Source organism: Triticum aestivum, chromosome 5A (assembly GCF_018294505.1).
Source record: "Triticum aestivum cultivar Chinese Spring chromosome 5A, IWGSC CS RefSeq v2.1, whole genome shotgun sequence".
NCBI lineage: Eukaryota > Viridiplantae > Streptophyta > Magnoliopsida > Poales > Poaceae > Triticum > Triticum aestivum.
Window position 1 is genome coordinate 563,769,052 of NC_057806.1, and position 18,943 is coordinate 563,787,994.

The window sequence follows — 18,943 nt, forward strand, 5'->3', positions numbered from 1 at the left end:
TGCCCTATGGTTCCTAAGGACAACACCATCACCTCCTCTGTCGCCGATTTAAGTGTTGCCTTGTCAGCATTGGCCTTGACCCACCCATCCTCAGGAGGAGTCCAAGGAGACCTTGTCGGGGGGCGGATGAAAAGCCTGAATATGCTTAGGAGCAGTTGTTCATTCCTCCAAGAAGAAGACCACCTTGTCGACCATGATATTAGGGTCACATATTCTGCAACCGTCTTTTACCTCATTTCACGTCGACGAAATCTGGTAGACCGCGTGAGAGAAATTTCTGAATCATACAAAACAAAAATCTCTTCAATATACAAAGTGTTTCGCGAGAAGCTTGTTGACGAATATTGGCATTGCTAGTTTTACTTGTGTTTTCGTGATTAAATGTGTGTTGTTTGGTCTTATGATTTAGTAATGATCCTCGCTTGGGACAAAAAGCTGCTCTTTGAACAATCGTAATTCACATGTGTCTATTGGTAGAGTTGTTTGAATAATAATGGAGAAAATTACGGTGTGTAGCCCCTCCTTCTATGCATGCTTTTCTCCCCCTCCCTTGCAAGGCGACTTAGGCAAAGCCTTCCCCCTCCCCCGTCGATCTCCACCGATGAGTCCATGGATCCAAACTCGGGCTAACTCAAAACCACGTGGATTTGCAGGATTTTGAACAGATCCCGGCAAGAGTGAGGATAACCGAACAAACACTAAGTAGTTGAATTCCCGAACTTAATTTTGCATGTGCAATTTGCCATTCAAACCCTATCTTTGTCTCTCACAAGACCATCCTCATAATTATTTTGACCTAGACTGAAGTTTATCAGAGTCCCCACGCATAGAGAGAGGACTATCACGACAAGCTAGCGGTGCATGATGATGACTGAGCCAGACGTTGGGCTTGAACCAAGATGCGCTGACAAAAGTAGACTTTGCAACCATATGGTACTATCCACCTGGGTAGACCCCTCGTCCAAGAATGAGCACTCCATCCAGTCGTGTGCGTAAGGCGGTTTAGGATCCTTGCCGGTCAAACATTCTTCCATCGCCATGAAGAACCGGACCAACACCGCTGCCGCGAAATCGATATGGATAGACCCGAATAGAACAATGTTTTGTGATTTATAATCATTTTCATTCGAGTCGTCGGAGTATCTCAATAACAATAAAAGGTCAGAGCTACATCATGGAGACCGTGTCAATGTCCAAATCGACATGCATTTGTGTCGGTCTGAAGGGGGAAGGATGGATTGACCTTGCAATGAAAATATCGGACCCCACCTGCCAGTGTGAGGGATTTTTTGGCCGTGTGGGCACCCCGAGCTTTCGGCAGACACTTCCACGAACGAACAGGCAGCCGTCGTCTGGTCCGCTCGGTCCAACCTTTCCTCTCCCGAAAAAAAAAAAAGAAACAACTGCAAAGGCAACAGCCTTTCTCCGCCGAATCACCGGACCCGCGCGCGCGAGCTCGTCGTGGCATGGTGGCGATCCGCGGCCGGCAGCAGCGCCAGCAGCTTCGCCGCGCTCTCCGTGCCCCGCTCCCCTGACCGGCCGCGCGAGATTCGGAGGAGCGGCGGCGGCGGACGCCATGTTTGGGTCCCGGGTCCAGGATGGGGTGGAGATGCAGCAGCGGCGGACGACCAACAGGTGCGTGCCCGCGTTCTCTCGGCTCTCGTGGGCGGCTGGATTTAGCGGCACGGGGCCTCCCCGGAACGCTGCCCGTGAAGAGGAGGGACGGCCCTCCTGGGACGATCGAGGATGCCGCGTTAGATTATTTTTGCTTGGACTAGGTGTTGACTTAGGGGGAGAGGAGGATTCTGGCCATGGTTTGAGTTGGAGTAAGTTGTAGTGAGTTGGAGTTGGCAGGATTTAGCTTCGGCGTCTGCTTCGTTGCTGCCTCGGGGGATCGAACCAGCCGAATTCGAGTTTTGGTTGCTTAGGCTTGACAAGGCGTACAGTACGTTGGGGAGTGGTGGTAGTTTTGGAGCTGGGAATAGGAACGTGAGAGCTCATTTTGCTTCCCTATGTTCTAGCATATGCATGTTTGTTTGCTACTAGTACTCATTTGTATGCATCCAGAAATTAAGGACCAAAAGTGAAATAGGCTATATTTTTGACTCAGCTTACTTCATTTATCTACCGGTTTCCGTGCATCGAGGAATTAAGGACCAAAATGAAACATTATGTCATTGCGATGCTACCTAGTTACCAGGAGATTGCAGATGAGAACAACTCCTATTGTCATCTGTTCCTGTGGGAGCTCTCAGTATCCACAGACCATGTCGACGTTGTGCAGTTTTTAGCACTTCTCTAAGTTGCTCTTCTACTCTGTCTTCAGGATCTTTCCCGATGAGAGGCAGGATCAATCCAAGATGCCGTTTCAAGCCGGACGGGTCGACAGATTCGCTGCCAACAGGATAGACCCAAAGACCCTCGAGAAGCTCAAATTGATGAATGAGGGCAACGTGCCATGGCACAGCCGCATCCTCGACCCCAGAAGCAGCGTGCTGCTGACATGGAACAGGGTGTACCTGGTGGCCTGTCTCTTCGCGCTCTTCATCGACCCTTTCTTCTACTACCTGCCATTTGTCAGAGTCATGGACCAAAGCACTGGTGTTTCGTGTGTTGCCGAGGACCAACGATTGAGAAATACTATGACCGTTCTGCGGACACTCGCTGACTTGTTTTATGTGCTCAACATTGCGATAAAGTTCCATACTGCATATGTAGACCCAAAGTCCAGAGTCCTAGGGAAGGGAGAGCTTATTGTGGATCTAAAGAAGATTCAAAGAAGATACGTCACATCAGATCTCTGTATAGACATACTTGCAGCCATACCACTTCCACAGGTAAATAACTCGAATCTTGTTGCGGCACTTGTCGCATTTTTCATGGCAACTACCTTAAGTATATTCCACTTTTCCAGCTTCAGTGTTAATATCCATATTCTTTCGTACTTAAATTGATTCGTTATCATCTTTGTGGCAAAGATTGGTATGGTTCGTTGGGTGAGCACTGAACAGCAAGCCTTTAGTTGAGCCTATTGGATTCTTTCCCTTTGATTCGCTTTCCAAACCAAGACATCTGGACAGTGCCTCTTGTTTTTACATTAACCACATGAATTTAACCAGAAAATCGAAACTTTTAAAAGGTGGACCCAACTAGGTTTCCTCTGCAAAGAGTCAAAAAATACCCAAAAGATTTATTTTCTGTTAACTGCCACTTATATCCCATAGGTCTTTTTTCCTTTTCGTACTTCATCTGTTAATCGCCACTTAGATAATTTGTAAATGTTAGGAGTTTATGAAATCTAGAATTGCCAACTTATTTCAGCCAAACTTTATGCAAAATAAATTTATCTGTATAACTGAATTGTTTGACGACTAATTATCCCAAATATTGAATATCTATTACTTGATTGTTAAATCTACAGTGATAATGTGAATCTTCTGTTTTTTTTGCAGGTTACTGTTTGGTTAATCATGCCTGGGATTAAACGCTCAGATTATAACATCCAAAACACTACATATGCTCTTATTATTTTGGTTCAGTATGTCTTAAGAATGTATCTCGTTGTACCTTTAAGCAATCAAATCATCAAAGCTGCCGGAGTAGTTGCAAAGTCAGCCTGGGGAGGAGCAGCATACAATCTTCTGCTCTACATGCTTGCAAGTCATGTATGGTCACCTCAACCACTACCTCAGCCGTGTAATCAATTCCTAGTCACCTACTCAGAATAAAGTTCTAGGGAATTTGCAGCTCATGTAGTTTGTAATTCTATGTACAACTGAAAGATAAGTAGAAGTCGCCTCTGCTAAATATGGAACCTAAAATATCAGTTCATTAGGTTTTTCATACCTCATCTCGTAACTGGAATAGGCCAAAAGAGAATAATTCATGTGTATTTGTTTTCCTGGAATGCATTATTACTTATTAAAATCTGAAGATATAGACAAAACTGTTGGTGGTAGACATGCATGTGAGCTAGAAGCAGAAGACTATCACTATCATCTTGCATTTCTTTGCTCACTTTTGTGCAATAAATACTTCAGTGTCATTTCTGACCTGTGTGCATCACTGCAGATTACCGGGGCAATATACTATCTTCTCTCCATTGAACGGCAGATTACATGTTGGAATCAGCAGTGCCTTGCTGAGTCGAGCAATGCGTCTTGTAACATTGGGTTTATAAGTTGCGAGAATACTGGTTCGAGGAGTTATCTTGAGTGGCAAAGTAAAACGCAGATATTTAACAACTGTGATGCCACTGCTGATCCTCCAAAATTTAATTACGGAATGTTCTCGAGTGCATTGACTAAGGGTGCTGTCTCAACTTCATTCCAAGAGAAGTACTTCTATTGTCTGTGGTGGGGCTTGTTGCAACTTAGGTAGGGTTCCATCATTATCTTCTGTTACTTTGGAGTTATTGTGCATAAGTTTCTGTGTCTTGAATATGGTTAACCAGGTCTATTTGGTGTTTGTTGTCACCTTTTCAGTTCAAGCGGAAATCCTCTTCAAACAAGTGCATTCATCGTAGAGAACATATTTGCTATTGCAATTGGAGCTATCAGTCTCATACTCTTTGCTCAGCTGATTGGTAAAATGCAGGTAATATTACGAAATTCTCTGCTCTAAACTAGAAATGGAGGCATCAAAGCTGATGATTCTTATTTTATTTATTATACTCGTTACTTAGTTACCCTGTGGATCGGCTAAGCGTAGCAAACTTATTGCACTATTTGATAACTTGGTAGCAGCCTTCAGCTCAACAAGTTTGTTATGCTACATTTGTTGTTGTGCGGAAGTGTTAATATTATCAATGCTATTCTGTGTAGTGCTATCATGGATTGTATTGTATTGTTCTTCTTAATGGATGCATCAGGCTCGTGTGATGTATGAACTTGCATTTAATGGTTTGAAATGATTAAAATAACATAAAGCTTCTTCTGCTCTGTATGTGCAGTAAGCCATCTCCACTTTGACAGCTACTTACCTTTTCATTTTCATCTTTTAGACATACTTGCAGTCTGTTAGCAAAAGGCTTGAAGAGTGGAGGTTGAGGCAACGGGACATGGAGGAGTGGATGAGACATCACCGGCTCCCACCCGACCTTCAAGAACGCGTCCAGCGGTTTGTTCAAGTTAAATGGCTTGCAACGCGTGGAGTGGAAGAGGAATCCATCTTGCAAGCTTTGCCTGCTGATATACGTCGGGATGTACAGCGCCATCTTTGTTTGGATCTTGTTCGACGTGTAAGTTGGAGTTATACCCCTATCCGATGACTGAACAAGTAAAACTTTTTTAGTTTCTCAAAGGTCTTGATAGAACATTCTGTACTGGGGCACTCAAATTCAAATTCTGTCTCTTGTTCCTTGGCGAGTTTCTGATCTTTCTTTGTAAAATGTAGGTCCCTTTCTTCGCTGAGATGGACGACCAACTCCTGGACGCCATCTGCGAGCGGCTGGTGTCGTTCCTGTGCCCGGAGGGCACATACATTTCTCGCGAGGGCGATCCTGTGAGCGAGATGCTCTTCATAATCCGCGGCAAGCTGGAGAGCTCCACGACCAACGGAGGCCGGAGCAACTTCTTCAACTCCATCCTCCTACGACCTGGTGAATTCGCCGGTGAGGAGCTGCTCACCTGGGCCCTGCTGCCAAAGACCAACATCCACTTCCCGCTCTCCACAAGGACCGTCCGGAGCCTGACGGAGGTGGAGGCCTTCGCGCTGTGTGCCGAGGACCTCAAGTTCGTGGCGAACCAGTTCCGGAGGCTCCACAGCAAGAAGCTCCAGCACACGTTCCGGTTCTACTCCCACCACTGGAGGACGTGGGGCGCCTGCTTCATCCAGGCGGCGTGGCGGCAGCACCAGCGGAGGAAGCTGTCGGAGAGCCTGAGCCGGTGGGAGTCCTACTCGTGGTGGTCGGAGGAGCACCCGGCCGCCGATAAGCCTAAGCAGGAGGGCACCTCGAGGACCGCCGCCGAGATGCACAAGTTTGGCTCCGCGTCCAGGAGGTTCCGCGCCGACGACACCATGATCCGCAGGCTGCAGAAGCCCGACGAGCCCGATTTCTCCGCCGACCATTTCGACTGAAGCCATCATCTCGCTCTCCGATGCACGACGCATTGTTCCGAATACCTGTTTTTGTTGTAAATCTAGTACGTACATAAGAAGAAATGTTGGAGTTTCCAGTGCCATAGATCATCCAGATATCCTACTAATGTATAGCACACATGACACATCCCTTTTGTGTATGTCACTGTAACAATATGAACTTAGTTCTGCATGAATCTGAAGCTTGATATTTTCCCCCTGTTTCTGCGGGGATTCGACAGTTTTGTGTGAAATTCATGTAAAACTAGCACTGAATTATACAGTTACTAGCAGCTACAAATTACAGTATAGCTGACTTCTGAATTCTGATTGTGGTTTCAGTTATATCTTTTCTTCAGTTACAAAGTGAGTGAGTTGTTGTTCGCTGTGGCCACCAGTACCAGTCCAGTCCCCAAATCCAGCAGGAGGCATGAGGGCGGCGGCGCGGCCCAAGATCGGCGACAGGGCGACGAGCGACGTGGTGGTGCGGCTGCGGACGCCGGACTCGGGCCGGGACGAGTGGCTCTACTGCCACTCCCGCGTGCTCGCCGCCGGGAGCGCCTACTTCGCCGACCGCCTCTCCGACGCCTGGCCGACGTGCCAGATCCTTGACTCCCGCTACTGCGTCGAGGTCCACTGCCGCGACGCCGACCTCAGCTCCCACGTCACCGCGCTCCGCCTCCTCTACGCCGCCGAGCCCGTCTCCCGCTTCGGCGTCCGCGGCGCGCTCTCCCTGCTCGACGCCGCCGCGCACCTCGCCTGCGCCCGCACCGCCGCCGCCTGCGCCGACTACCTCGAGTCCGCCCCCTGGGACGAGGCCGACGAGGAGGAGATCCTCGCCGCCGCCCCGCGCCTCGGCGCGCACCGCGCCCGCGTCCTCGCGCGCCTCCGCCCCGCCGATCCGGCCCCCGCCACCGCCATCTTCCTCTCCGCCTTCCGCCACGCGACGGCCGCGCCGTCGGCCGCCTCGCGGGAGCTCAAGCCCGCCGCCCAGGAGCAGCTGGAGTACATGCTCACCGAGGACGACGACGCGCCGCTGCTCGCCTTCGGCGCCGGCAGCAGCGACGCCGTCAAGTCTCAGGTGAAGGGCTGCGTGACAGGCCTACTGAACAGCTTCAGCAATTTCACCAGCTCCGCACTGACGAAGCAGAGGGAGCCCCCTTGCTCCGGCGAGCTTCAGCAGGATCTGCACTCCTTCGTCTCCGACATCGCCTGGGTCTGCCAGGTCCTGGGCAAGCTGGAGATGATGAAATTCCTCGCAGCCTACTGGGTGGAAGCATCGTCGGCCGTCGTCGCGGCCGTCGAGGCGGCGGCGGCGGAGTGCCACCCGGGGCCTGAATGTCTGAAGACCAGGCTGAAGGTCGTGGAGATATCCGCGAAGGTCCTGGAGGCCGTCGCGTTCGGCAACGTCGTCCTCCCGGCGGAGAAGCGGCGCCACGCCGTGAGCGTCTGGATCGGCTTCGCCGGGACAACGAGGCATCTGGTGGATGAAGCCGATCGTGGCAACGACGACGGCGACGGCGACGACGAGGACGGTAATAATGGCGACGGAGACACTGAAGCCGAAGCTGCATCAGCATCAGCAGCAGCAGCAGCAGCAAAGATCGGCCTGGACGGCGAGGTGTGGCAGGGGCTGGAGTCGGCGATCACCTCGATCGTGACGACGCTGCCGTCGAACACCCAGGCCGAGGTGCTGTCGGAGTGGCTTCAGTCGAAGCACGCCGCGTTCCCGGACCTGTCGGAGGCGTTCGACGCCTGGTGCTACAGGTCCAAGGTCGCCCGGAGGAGGCTGTCTTTCCTGAACAGCACCAATAGGGCGTCCTGATCCCCGGCCGGCCGGCCGGCAGGAGAGATCCATTGCCGTCGAGAGGAATGCATACTTCATGATGTCCATCTGCATGGTCTGGTCTGCAGTTGGCCTCTTCGGATCATCATGGACAGCACTGAGCATCTGCCTTTCTTCACCAACACCAATGGACATGGAATTCCATTGCTTTGCTATATATGGTCATATACATACTCACATTGTCAATCGTAGGCGTGGCTCGTGGGAACTGCTGCAAGATCTCCTTATGAACTTGCAGTCAGCATAGTAGATGCAACTTTTCGGACATACCATAGCTGATGGAATAAGTAAGCACCATCCAACCAGTGCCTTGCCCTGTGGAATCGGGGACACTCATGTGAGTGTGTACTCTGTGGTGCCAACAAGTTTGATGATACTTGATCTTTTTGTCAGACTCCAGCGACCTGTCGCTCGCAATGACAGCTGCTGGTTGGTCGTGTCGTGCCGTGAAAATGGAGCTGGCACCGGGGACGGGCCAGCGAAGAACATCGGCAAATACCTGAACTTTGATGTTTACCGGTTTCGATTTCAGATACCGGGAATGGAACTTGATGTAAGCCATCGGCCCCAGAATGTCTGATCAAGGAGCCCCCGGTGTCCGTTTGCTTCTTGCTTGAGCATTTCGGGTCAAGAGCCAGTCTTCCATTCCATGTTGTCAACTCGTTGGGCCTATGCTTGATTGTTGTCAACTTGTGAAGGAAATAGCTCAAGGTGTCGTTGTCTGCCATGTTTCTTGCCTTTTCCGTTTCTCTGGCCAGGATGGTTTGTTACGTATGTTCCACGCGAGGCCTTCCGGCAATTGTCCACCCGATTACTGTTGCTCCTGGTATCTGATTTTAGCATCGGTTTTATTTACTGTGCACGGCAGCGCCCATGGCCTAATGGATAAGGCGTCTGACTTCTAATCAGGCGATTGTGGGTTCGAGTCCCACTGGGCGTGCTTCTCCTTTTTGTTTTGCATTTCCCTTCTCCTTTTAGTATTTGTTGTTGTTGTTATTATTATTTTCTTTTGAAACGTACCATATAAATGAGTAATCAGCATTAATTTTTAATTTGTTATTATTGTCTTGCGGTGGCGGTGCTACATGCATGTTTTTGTGGTGCCCCTTCCTTCAACTTGGATGCGAAATACTCCCTCTGTCCCAAAATTATTGTCTTAGATTTGCCTAGATACAGATGTATCTAATATTAAAACATGATCTGATACATCCGTATTTAGACAAATTTAAGACAAGAATTTTGGGACGGAGGAATAGTACTAATCAGCTTACTAATTTTATTTAGATTATTCTTGCTTGCTAGCCCTTATCACCGGCTCCATTTTGTACTACTAAGCAGCAGATTCTCCTTTTTCTTTCTTCTTGCGACTGATTTCAAGAATGGTTTGTTTCTGGTGAATCACCATGCTGTTAAGATTCCAGGTTTCATCCATGCTATTGTAGTACTACTCCCTCCGTCCGGAAATACTTGTCAGCGAAATGAATGTATCTAGACGTATTTTAGTTCTTAAATACATCCATTTTTATCCATTTATGTGACAAGTATTTTCGGACGGAGGGAGTACCTTTCAACAGAAACCCTGAACCTGAAAGCTCAAGCTGCTGCTTGTTTTGCTACTCGATGGTACTCCCTCCGTTCCCAAATATAAGTCTTTTTAGGGGTTACAACAAGCGACTACATACGGAGCAAAATGGGTGAATCTATGCTCTAGAATATGTCTACATACATCCGTATGTCGTAGCCCATTTGAAATGTCTAAAAAGACTTATATTTAGTAACGGAGGGAGTATTTGTTTTGCATTTCCCTTCTCCTTTTAGTATTTGTTGTTGTTGTTATTATTATTTTCTTTTGAAACGTACCATATAAATGAGTAATCAACATTAATCCGTTCCCAAATATAAGTCTTTTTAGGGGTTACAACAAGCGACTACATACGGAGCAAAATGGGTGAATCTATGCTCTAGAATATGTCTACATACATCCGTATGTCGTAGCCCATTTGAAATGTCTAAAAAGACTTATATTTAGTAACGGAGGGAGTACTACTTAAGATCAACATGCTAGAGTAATCTTCTTCATTCAAGGGTGTTTGGGTATATCAACATCAAAATCAGCCTGCAAGTAACAAATCCAGACATGTACAGAAATAAGTACTAACAAGTGAACAGGCAACAGCAACTGAAAAACATACCAAAAAGACATGGCACTCGAAGGCGGCTTTCAGTTGTGGTGTACTGGCAACTGCCAGCCTAGTCACAACCATCACATTCAGATAAAGGGTGCTGGATACATTCGGCCAATTAGTGAATGGACTTCTGAACATAATTTTGCGCTGATGGTTATGAGGCCGGTAAGAGCACGCGAGACCGTCAAACCTCCAACAACAAATGCTAGTGTTCAAAACAAAGCATGGAATCACTGCATAGCAAACATTAATTAATTCCAGTAAAAAACGCTGAAATTCCTAATTATCAAAGCAACAAACTTGTGATCACAGTTGCCAATTTCGTATTATGCGAGCGCACATATTGTTAAAAGAGAAACGTATCAACCGCTATGAAAATAGTACTAAAATGTCCAGAGATAATCATCATCAACAGATGATCACATAATATTCGCCAAGAACTATAATCCATAGAATCACTGCATAGCAAAACACATGCGCACACTTCAAAGTTTAGCATCTGGTACTTGAGATGGTGAAACCTCTAGCAACAAATTCCAGATGATTTCATGCTAGTAGAATCCAGTTACCAAAGAGAGAACAAATGCTAGCAAAATACCGGAACACCCCAGTTGAGATTTCTTCATGCTTCACATAACAATGGCTTCTCCTCGCCCACAAAAACAAACAAAGAGGGACTTCAGCAAGGCGCATAAAGCTTATGGCTAATGCGCGCATCACTATGGCTCCGGCGTTATCTTCACCTGAACCCGCAGATGGACTTTGCCGTCAATGAAGTGGCTGTCGTCAGCAATGAACTTCGACCAAGGAATCATGCATCCAACACCTCGCCTAATATTGCTGGTGGTGGCGCGACAGTGCTTGGTGGAGAACTTGAGTGACGGTCTGGTCTTAAACCCGATGATATAATCTATTGCCCCGCTGGCTGCCCCCCTGTCTTCTTCTAGCATCTTTACTAAGATGGCAAAAAATGGTATTTGCTCTATCATCTTGCAGTCTGCCAGGAGGCAGAAGCCACGCCCCGCGCAATGGAACGGCTGCGAACGCAGAACTCCTGACGGGAAGAGCCCCAAGCACTTCTCGCGCTTTATGGTAAAGTTGATTATACAAGACGGGTGATCAATTAGAACGGCATCCGTCATACTGAGAGCTCGTGGCACCAGTGGAAGTAGCCGTGAACTCAAGATCTTGTGTCTCTGTTCTGAATTTGGGTACTGCAAACAGGCCCACCTGAGCAGGAAATCATAGATGGATCCTTCAGATTCAATCCCGAGGCGGTTCCTTGATAAGATGACCTGAATCCCAGCGAGAGGGATCCTCATCAGTTCATCTTGGAACCTGAAATGAGATTAAACCATGCCTTGAGATAATGATTTTGTCACAACAACGTCCACATGTTTCCTCAAAAAGGATAAAAGATACTGTATATCTGAAAATCAAATGGGGATCACTTACTTTGTTGACAGGAATTCCTTGTACCTTTCAGCAAGGAATGTCTTGGCTACCTCTTTGACGGCAGATGCCATTGAGATGGAACGTGGGATATCTAGGCACCTCACTGCCGATTCTGGCGTCATAGGCTGGTCTATGAGCCGCTGACCGCAGAGCTTCATGCAAGATACAACCTCAAATTTATCAGCAGCCATCAAAATATCAACCAGAAGAGTGGGCTCGGTTGTTGGTGTCAACTTTCCACTATACATAAAGCGTAAAAGCTCAATGAAGGCCTTTTCCTCTGTTCCAAGTAAAACATGAAAGCAAGGAGGCATAAGGACTAATGAAACGGTTCAATACATCTCAAACTGGTAACAGTTAAATAAAGAAGTACTCCCTCCGTTCCCAAATGTAAGTCTTTTTAGAAATTCCAACAAGGGACTACATACGGAGCAAAATGAGTGAATCTGCGCTCTAAAATATGTCTATATATATCAGTATGTTGTAGTCCATTTGAAATCTCTAAAAGGACTTATATTTAGGAACGGAGGGAGTACAAAAGAAAAGGGATAGCTATTTTGTATGCATAGATGGTTATGTAATTAGTTGGGAGAAACTATAATAATGCATAAAAGAATAAAAAATATCGACTTCAGAGATAAGGTCTGTGGGGGAAATGAGAGTAACGAATTTATCATCAAAATTACAGCCCCCTCTCTAACATAAGCAATCATCTTTTAAATTCTACAAGAGGTAATCATATTTTTAAATAAATGAACAATATGATAACAATAGGAAACTGGAATCATCAGTTATAAGAATATAAGATGAAGATTGTCAAACTAGTGTGAACACTGTACCTGAATCAGCAATTGTAACTGTTGCATGTCTCTGGTCAGACTCTTTCATGCCATTTGAGAAAAGCTGAGAAGCACGCAGCTTATCAGAAAGCTAATTTCACTGATGATAGAACAAATGCATTTCAGTTCATCAGAATTACCTTGAGAAAAAAAGTACTTTGTGCTGCAAGAATCGCCGAACTAATATGTATGGTATTGACTCGTAAGACTGGTGTACCCATTAGTGCCATTACAGTACAAGAGGAGTCGATATCTTTTCCATCATCGCCTGCAAAAAAACAAAGCAGATAAACACAGAGAGCCATGCAAAACTAGGGGGTAGAACGGTGGAAGGCACATAGCAGAATTACTAGAGAAATTTTGCTGTCACACTAAATCTATGAAGGATCATATAATCATGAAATAATCACTTCATGTTCCAACTTCCAGGTATACATTCGACGTGTCGATGACACATTTGATAATAATTTGCTCTTGCCTTTTTGTTCTGGACCTATTGATTTTTCATTAAAACACACAATTATTAGCAGATTCAGACATTAGTCATCAAGCAACACATTTTTCTTGTGGAAGATGTAAAATAACTGGTCACCTTGTTCCTTTAATCTAAGGCTGAAGCATTGTGCTACCAAGATCAGACCTGATTACACGCCAGACGGGCCATATGCATAAGAGTTAAGAGTTAAGACACATGACCTGTATGTATGTACCTCAACAGCGATATACACGAACTTATCACATACATATTATTCCAAATCTGTTTAGTTGTCCAGCTGCTATTCTCAACTTGTATAATGGTGTGATGTAGTTTGAACACCAATGCTGCAATTGGACGTATGGGCAAACATATGTACCAGTACTGGTTTGTTAACTGTTCTTCTGAATAAAATTACGTCAGAGAAAATGGAATTCATTTTAGAGTAACCCACACCACCTAGAAATCTAAAACTAAAAAGGAACTTGTATAAATAAAATGTATCAATATTGCATCTCCTTCCCCTTTTAAACAAACAAAGAAATGTAGCTGAAACCCCCAAATAAGCCAGGAGAAATCCACATCCTAATCACGTCCAGTGGCTAATGGTACTGTGCCCGTACGCACCATCGGCGTCCTCGCGGCGGCGCTTGCGGCTGGCGCCGGAGGCGGGCGCGTCGTGGCTGCCGACGATCTCTATACGCAGGACCCTGTCGGAGAAGGCCTCGTTGTCGAAGGCGAACTCGAAGCCCCCCGCGTCCACCTCCGTCCCCGTCGACGCGTCGTCTCCGGCCATGCGCGCGCCGTCTCCAGACTCTGGAAGCGCCGGTGGCCGTAACCCTAGCTAACCAGCAGAGTGGATTTGATCATGGCAGATTCAAAGAACCCCGCCGCTGTCTACAAACTGCAAATAGCTGAATTAGCGCTAGCTAACAGTTTTTTTTTTTTTTTTTGAGGAAAGCGCTAGCTAACAGTTTAATTTCCTCTGGAGCATCCGATGGTTCTCGTTCACGCGAACATATATTTTCGTTTCCAACCACGTTTTCCTGCTACGTGATGGGAACAATCTTTTTGCCGGAATGAAAACATTTTCCAGTGTCGTCAATGAAACACGTCTTCACGTCGGTGAAAACACATTTCAAGTGAGTTTTTTTTTATTAGAAAAAATTCCGATCTATCTATACAGTACAAAGAACACAGAAATAATAAAAATTGCTTCTATATCCGTAGACCAAGTAGCGAGGACTACAAGGATTGGAGCAAGCCGAAGGTGTGCCGCCGTCATCACCTCTCCCTCACAGGAGTCGGGCCAAACGTGTTGTAGCAGATAGTCGAAAAGTCGTCGTGCTAAGGAGTACCAGTGCACCAGAACAACACCCGTCATCAATGAAGATACGTATAGATCGAAAGTATCCAACTTATAGACACACAAGAAACGAAGACGAAAAAAGACTGGACCCAAACGGATCCACCAAAGACTAGCACCGACTGATTCCCACGAGATCCGCTGAAGACTAACCTCCAGACACCCTCCGATGACGGTGGACGCATCACCGGAATAGGGGCCAGTCCGAGAGAAACTTATTCCATCTTGAGCCGCCACCGCCTCGTCTTCCTGAGAATGGCACAAACCCTAAACGAACTCACAAAAACACAGAGCAAGATCCCTCCCGCCGACAAGGATCGGGGTCCACCACGCCTCCATGGCCCTAGGGCCAGCCAACATGAGGCGACGGCGATGGGAGGCGGAGGAACCCTAAGTTCTTTCTTTAAGAGTTTTCACTGAGTTGTTAATATTAAGTCATACAGAAGTTGTTTTATTAGGATAATACAGAAGTTGCTATAAGTTTCATTGCTTAAACTCAGCGCATATTTCCTAGGCCGGGCTCTAAAACCTTATACAACGGGTGTTCGAGTGAAAAAATGGTTCTTTTTTTCTAACATTAATTTGCACACGGGTGCTTAGGGAGACAAAAATTAGGTCACGAACTCGTTCCCAAATTTCACTTTGGTCACTAGACATAGAACTCCCAAAATACAGTCATGAAAGTCATATTAGTGTACACCTACGGTCACCACATACATTTGGCTCCGTATTCTGCTAACATCATGTACTGTTTGATTGATTGACTGTCCACGTATGTGTCAGCAGGCCAATAGCAGAGTGAAATTCATTGGTGGTCACTGGACTTGTCCTTAAAATACACTTGATAACCGTATTCAAGATTAAATTGAGAACTTGCATGTGTTTTTGTTGTTGTTGCAAAAACATTGTGTAGTACATTTGTACATGATGCCGTGAAAGTTCCCCTCTCCCAAATCCCTAGTCCCCTTCCACCATCATTCGTCGATTACCTACCAAACCGTCTACCACGTCCTCATCCTTCGCCACCATCGCTCGAGGGAGCCACACCCATTGGAGCTCAAGGCGGACACTATGTCCGTCCCCGTTAGTGGTCACCGGAGCTTCCACACACAACCGATGCCTAAATCAATGAAATTGTCAAGCTAAGGTATGAGGACCACAATGCAATCCCACGGTGATGCTCCTGGTTGTCTCCCAACGCAAGCCCTAGTGGAGGCTTTGCCGCCGCAGCCAGCACCACCCGGGGGCCTTAGGCGGTGCATGTACGCCGATTTTCTTCAGTTTTTTTTCTTTTTTTTCAATATATGTCTAATTTTTTCATGCACATTGTACATTTTCCTTATACATCGGATACATACTTTACACATATTAAAGATTTTTTAAATATAAGTTTGATGCCTACTTTTTTCAATACGTGTTAAACATTTTTCAACTGCACATGAAAACAAATTTTGAATGATACAAAACATTTTTTTAAATATAGACAATTTTTACATTTAGGATTTTTTTTAAATGTCATAAACATAGTTTTGAAACGCATGCACATTTTTAAATATTTTGATTTATTACATGATTTTTATATTGTATAATTTAAAAAAAATGCCACTTAGATTTTCATCAAGCACGTGATTTTCTTTTGTCACATATTTTGTTTTGAATGGTAGAAACATTTTCTAAAAGTTGAGTGATTTTTTTTTGCATGAAAATTTTTTATATGCGGTGAACACTTTCAAAAAATAATTTTTTTTACATAATATATGTATAAATTATTTTTTCAAAAGATAAACAAGAGAAAAAACACATATGTGATGTCAGCGTGACAAAATAATATGGCTACTAGGTCGCTCCGTTACTGACTCCTTTAGGCGAGCTCGGCCTACGTCCTGCTAAAGCCGTACAATGACATGTTAGCTGGGCCGGCTCATTAACAGCGGCTTACAAGTGAGCTTGATTTTGCTGCGTTTTAGTATCGTTTTGCTTTACTATTTTTGTTGGCTTTTCTTTTGGTTTATTCTCGTTTTCCTTCATATTTTCTCTTTCATTTTTCTAATTCATTTTTTATTCCTCAATTTTTGGTTAACTTTTAAAATTAGAAATTCTTTGACAAATAAATAAATACAACATCTTCTTAAATTCCGATAACAATTTTTGATATGCACATTAAAGAATGAAAATATTTTTTGAGTATTTGGATTTTTTTCTCAATTCATGATATTTTTAGAAATTTGAGAATAGTTTTTAAAAATATGTAAATATTTTAAAATACACTAACAATTGTATACTTCAAGAACATGTTTTAAACACGTGAATATATTTTAGAGTCGCAAACATTTTCTAGATTGCAAAGATTTTTAGAATTTACGAAGGTTTTTGAAATCCATGAATATTTTTGAATAAATTTCTTGATCAATTTTAAATTTATGGGAAAATTTTCATATTTATGATAAAATTGGTTAAAATAGTACCAACACCGAAAGTATATAAATAAAATAAATATGAACACATGCACCAACAAAGAGTGCTCGCTAAAGAACGCTCGAGCTGTGCCAGCCTAGGAAAGCAGACACTTGTGTATTTCCAGCATTTTGTCGAGAGAGCGAACCGTTGGAGGTCTCGTAAGCAAAGAACCGTTCCCTTACTGAAAAAGGGCGCTAATAAACATCTGACGTTTCCTCAGGGTAATAAATCGAGCGAACGATCGTTCCCACAACCAGGTAGGAACGAATGAACGTTTTGGTTTGCTTAAAAAAAGCCAATCCAGCAAATGCTCCAAAATTGGCTTGCGAAAAAAGATAAATTTGACATGCTGTTATATAATGATTTGCCATGTTCTTGTCCTGTTGTATAAAAGTTTGTGAGAAAATTATCATGTTGGAGCAGAGTAATTCCCATGCGGTTTTAGTGTTTTGGTATAATTGCCACTCGAAGAATGGTAAAAATTGCTATTCTCAGGATTTGGCATGTTGGCTGAAGGGAATTGCGAGGCTATATAAACAACAAAGGTGAAATTGCCAAGCTCCAAACACACAAATTGCCATTCCGAATGTCTTCGCTAAGATTGCCATCCGAAGCAAACTGCTTTAGTGCCCTAACTCGTAATTCACTTAGAGGGGTGCGTTGGGCCAAACGTTTTAGGATGTGCACACATAATCTGACATGTGTGAGGGTGTTCGCTTGGAGGTACTGAAAATTAGTCATCAGATTTTTAGCATTCCAAAAAAAAGGAAATAAAGATCCATTCCAATGACAGGGACATATCAGATTGATGTTACTTACACCTCAAGTTTATTGGAGAGCTGCTAATAGGCGCCTCCAGTGCCGATTAGTCGGTCTGGCGCCTACTACGCGCACAAGTCGGTTGCATTCACAAAGCCCACTCATTCGCACATGTTATGTTCGTTCACATGGACTCATTCATTCGTTCGTTCACGTGGACTCATTCGTTCGCTCATTCACAAAAGCAGAATAAACGTTTTGTAAGAAAGTTTGCGAGTTCAAAAAAGTTCACGGATTTGAAAGTTTTCATGGATCTTGAAAATGTTCATGAAATTGAAAATATTTTGCTAATTGGAGAAAAAGTTCTCCATTTTTTTACAAATTGTGAGTTTGAAAAAATTGACGGATTTGAAAAGGTTTGTACATTTTTAAAAATTTCATGAAATTTGGAAAAAAGTTCACGAAGTTCTCTAAAAAAGTTCAACGCTAAAATTACAAGAAAATTAAAGAAACTTCATGAATTCGAAGAAGTCCACGAGTTCAAAAAAAGTTTATGGGACTTGAAAAAAGTTCATGGATTTTGAAAATGTTCACAAATCCAAAATAAATCTTAGATTTGAAGAAAAAACATTCATGTTTTGAAAAAGCTCACAAAACTGAAAATGTTCATGCATTTGAAAAAGTTCATGAAACAAAAAAAGTCAAAATGGAGATTTTTCATGCATTTGAAAAACAAGTTCAGGAAGTTTTAAGAAATTCATGCATTGAAAAAAAGGAAAAAAACTGGAAAAAGGAAAGAAAAAGGGAGACAAAAAACTGAGTAAAAACCAAAGAAAAACTGGACAAAACAACACCAAAAGAAAAAAACAAAGTATTCTTTTTAGTGTTACATTTGACGCTCAACAAAGAAGAGAAAATAAGTTACCACACACAACAGGTGAGTGGTCCCAAATGGTTATCGTGGTTGGTAGTGAACCTGAGGTTTAGAGTTCGAATCTCAGGTACGTCCATTGTTTCTTTTTTGCGAATCAAGAGCTTTATAACTCAATTAGGGGGGATTACACGGGAGCTGAATACAACTAGCTAAGAAATGAGGCATATAATTTATCCACAAGCATCTCCTCCTCCCTTCTGTGGCTTGCTTTGCACACCGATGGGCCGCTTCATTGGCTTCCCTATGTACAAACACCAGACCACAGCTCATAAATCCTCCCACAAGCTCTTTGATTTCGTGGCAAACAGCTGCATCCGCTGCTCTCTCTGAAAGTTTAGAGTTGCACATCCTAACCACCTGCTGAGCATCACTTTCAATACATATCTGTGAGTAACCCATGTCTCTGGCTAGTTGAATCCCGTCCCGAATAGCGTACAACTCCATAGTCTGGGCACTTGATGCAAAACGATACCACAAGGCCTGCGCTCTAATTAGGTTGCCCTCTGAGTCTCGGACCACCAGCCCTATACTTCCACACCCTGCCTGCT

The 18,943-nt window shown here is 44.5% G+C and overlaps 3 protein-coding genes and 1 non-coding gene across 4 annotated transcripts; 3 read left to right on the plus strand and 1 right to left on the minus strand.

Moving 5' to 3' along the window:
* The first annotated feature begins 1,328 nt into the window (after positions 1-1,328).
* Positions 1,329-6,319, plus strand: LOC123104801 (cyclic nucleotide-gated ion channel 17). Its single transcript, XM_044526701.1, has 7 exons — positions 1,329-1,635; positions 2,327-2,837; positions 3,453-3,665; positions 4,072-4,376; positions 4,485-4,596; positions 5,003-5,239; positions 5,395-6,319. Exons 1-7 carry the CDS (start codon positions 1,577-1,579, stop codon positions 6,076-6,078), a joined length of 2,121 nt encoding a protein of 706 aa, XP_044382636.1. The 5' UTR covers positions 1,329-1,576; the 3' UTR covers positions 6,079-6,319.
* A 96-nt stretch (positions 6,320-6,415) lies between these two features.
* On the plus strand, positions 6,416-8,311 carry LOC123104802 (BTB/POZ domain-containing protein At3g05675). The gene has a single exon (XM_044526702.1). The coding sequence runs from the start codon at positions 6,509-6,511 to the stop codon at positions 7,901-7,903; it is 1,395 nt and encodes a 464-aa protein (XP_044382637.1). The 5' UTR covers positions 6,416-6,508; the 3' UTR covers positions 7,904-8,311.
* Positions 8,312-8,791: 480 nt separating this feature from the next.
* On the plus strand, positions 8,792-8,864 carry TRNAR-UCU (transfer RNA arginine (anticodon UCU)). The gene has a single exon. It is a non-coding gene; the product is annotated as a tRNA-Arg (tRNA).
* A 1,546-nt stretch (positions 8,865-10,410) lies between these two features.
* LOC123107705 (BTB/POZ domain-containing protein POB1-like) lies at positions 10,411-13,798 on the minus strand. The gene is made up of 5 exons (XM_044529649.1): positions 13,507-13,798; positions 12,545-12,672; positions 12,405-12,468; positions 11,566-11,845; positions 10,411-11,448 (listed from the first exon to the last, which is right to left on the minus strand). Exons 1-5 carry the CDS (start codon positions 13,673-13,675, stop codon positions 10,830-10,832), a joined length of 1,260 nt encoding a protein of 419 aa, XP_044385584.1. The 5' UTR covers positions 13,676-13,798; the 3' UTR covers positions 10,411-10,829.
* Positions 13,799-18,943: the final 5,145 nt, after the last annotated feature.

Coding starts and splice junctions, on each gene's coding strand:
- LOC123104801 (XM_044526701.1), top strand. CDS start 1,577: ATGTTTGGGTCCCGGGTCCAGGATGGGGTGGAGATGCAGCAGCGGCGG. Junction 1,636..2,326: donor CAGCGGCGGACGACCAACAG/GTGCGTGCCCGC, acceptor CTCTGTCTTCAG/GATCTTTCCCGATGAGAGGC. Junction 5,240..5,394: donor GTTTGGATCTTGTTCGACGT/GTAAGTTGGAGT, acceptor TGTAAAATGTAG/GTCCCTTTCTTCGCTGAGAT.
- LOC123104802 (XM_044526702.1), top strand. CDS start 6,509: ATGAGGGCGGCGGCGCGGCCCAAGATCGGCGACAGGGCGACGAGCGAC.
- LOC123107705 (XM_044529649.1), bottom strand. CDS start 13,675: ATGGCCGGAGACGACGCGTCGACGGGGACGGAGGTGGACGCGGGGGGC. Junction 12,673..13,506: donor CCGCCGCGAGGACGCCGATG/GTGCGTACGGGC, acceptor GTTTTTTTGCAG/GCGATGATGGAAAAGATATC. Junction 11,846..12,404: donor AGTTACAATTGCTGATTCAG/GTACAGTGTTCA, acceptor TACTTGGAACAG/AGGAAAAGGCCTTCATTGAG.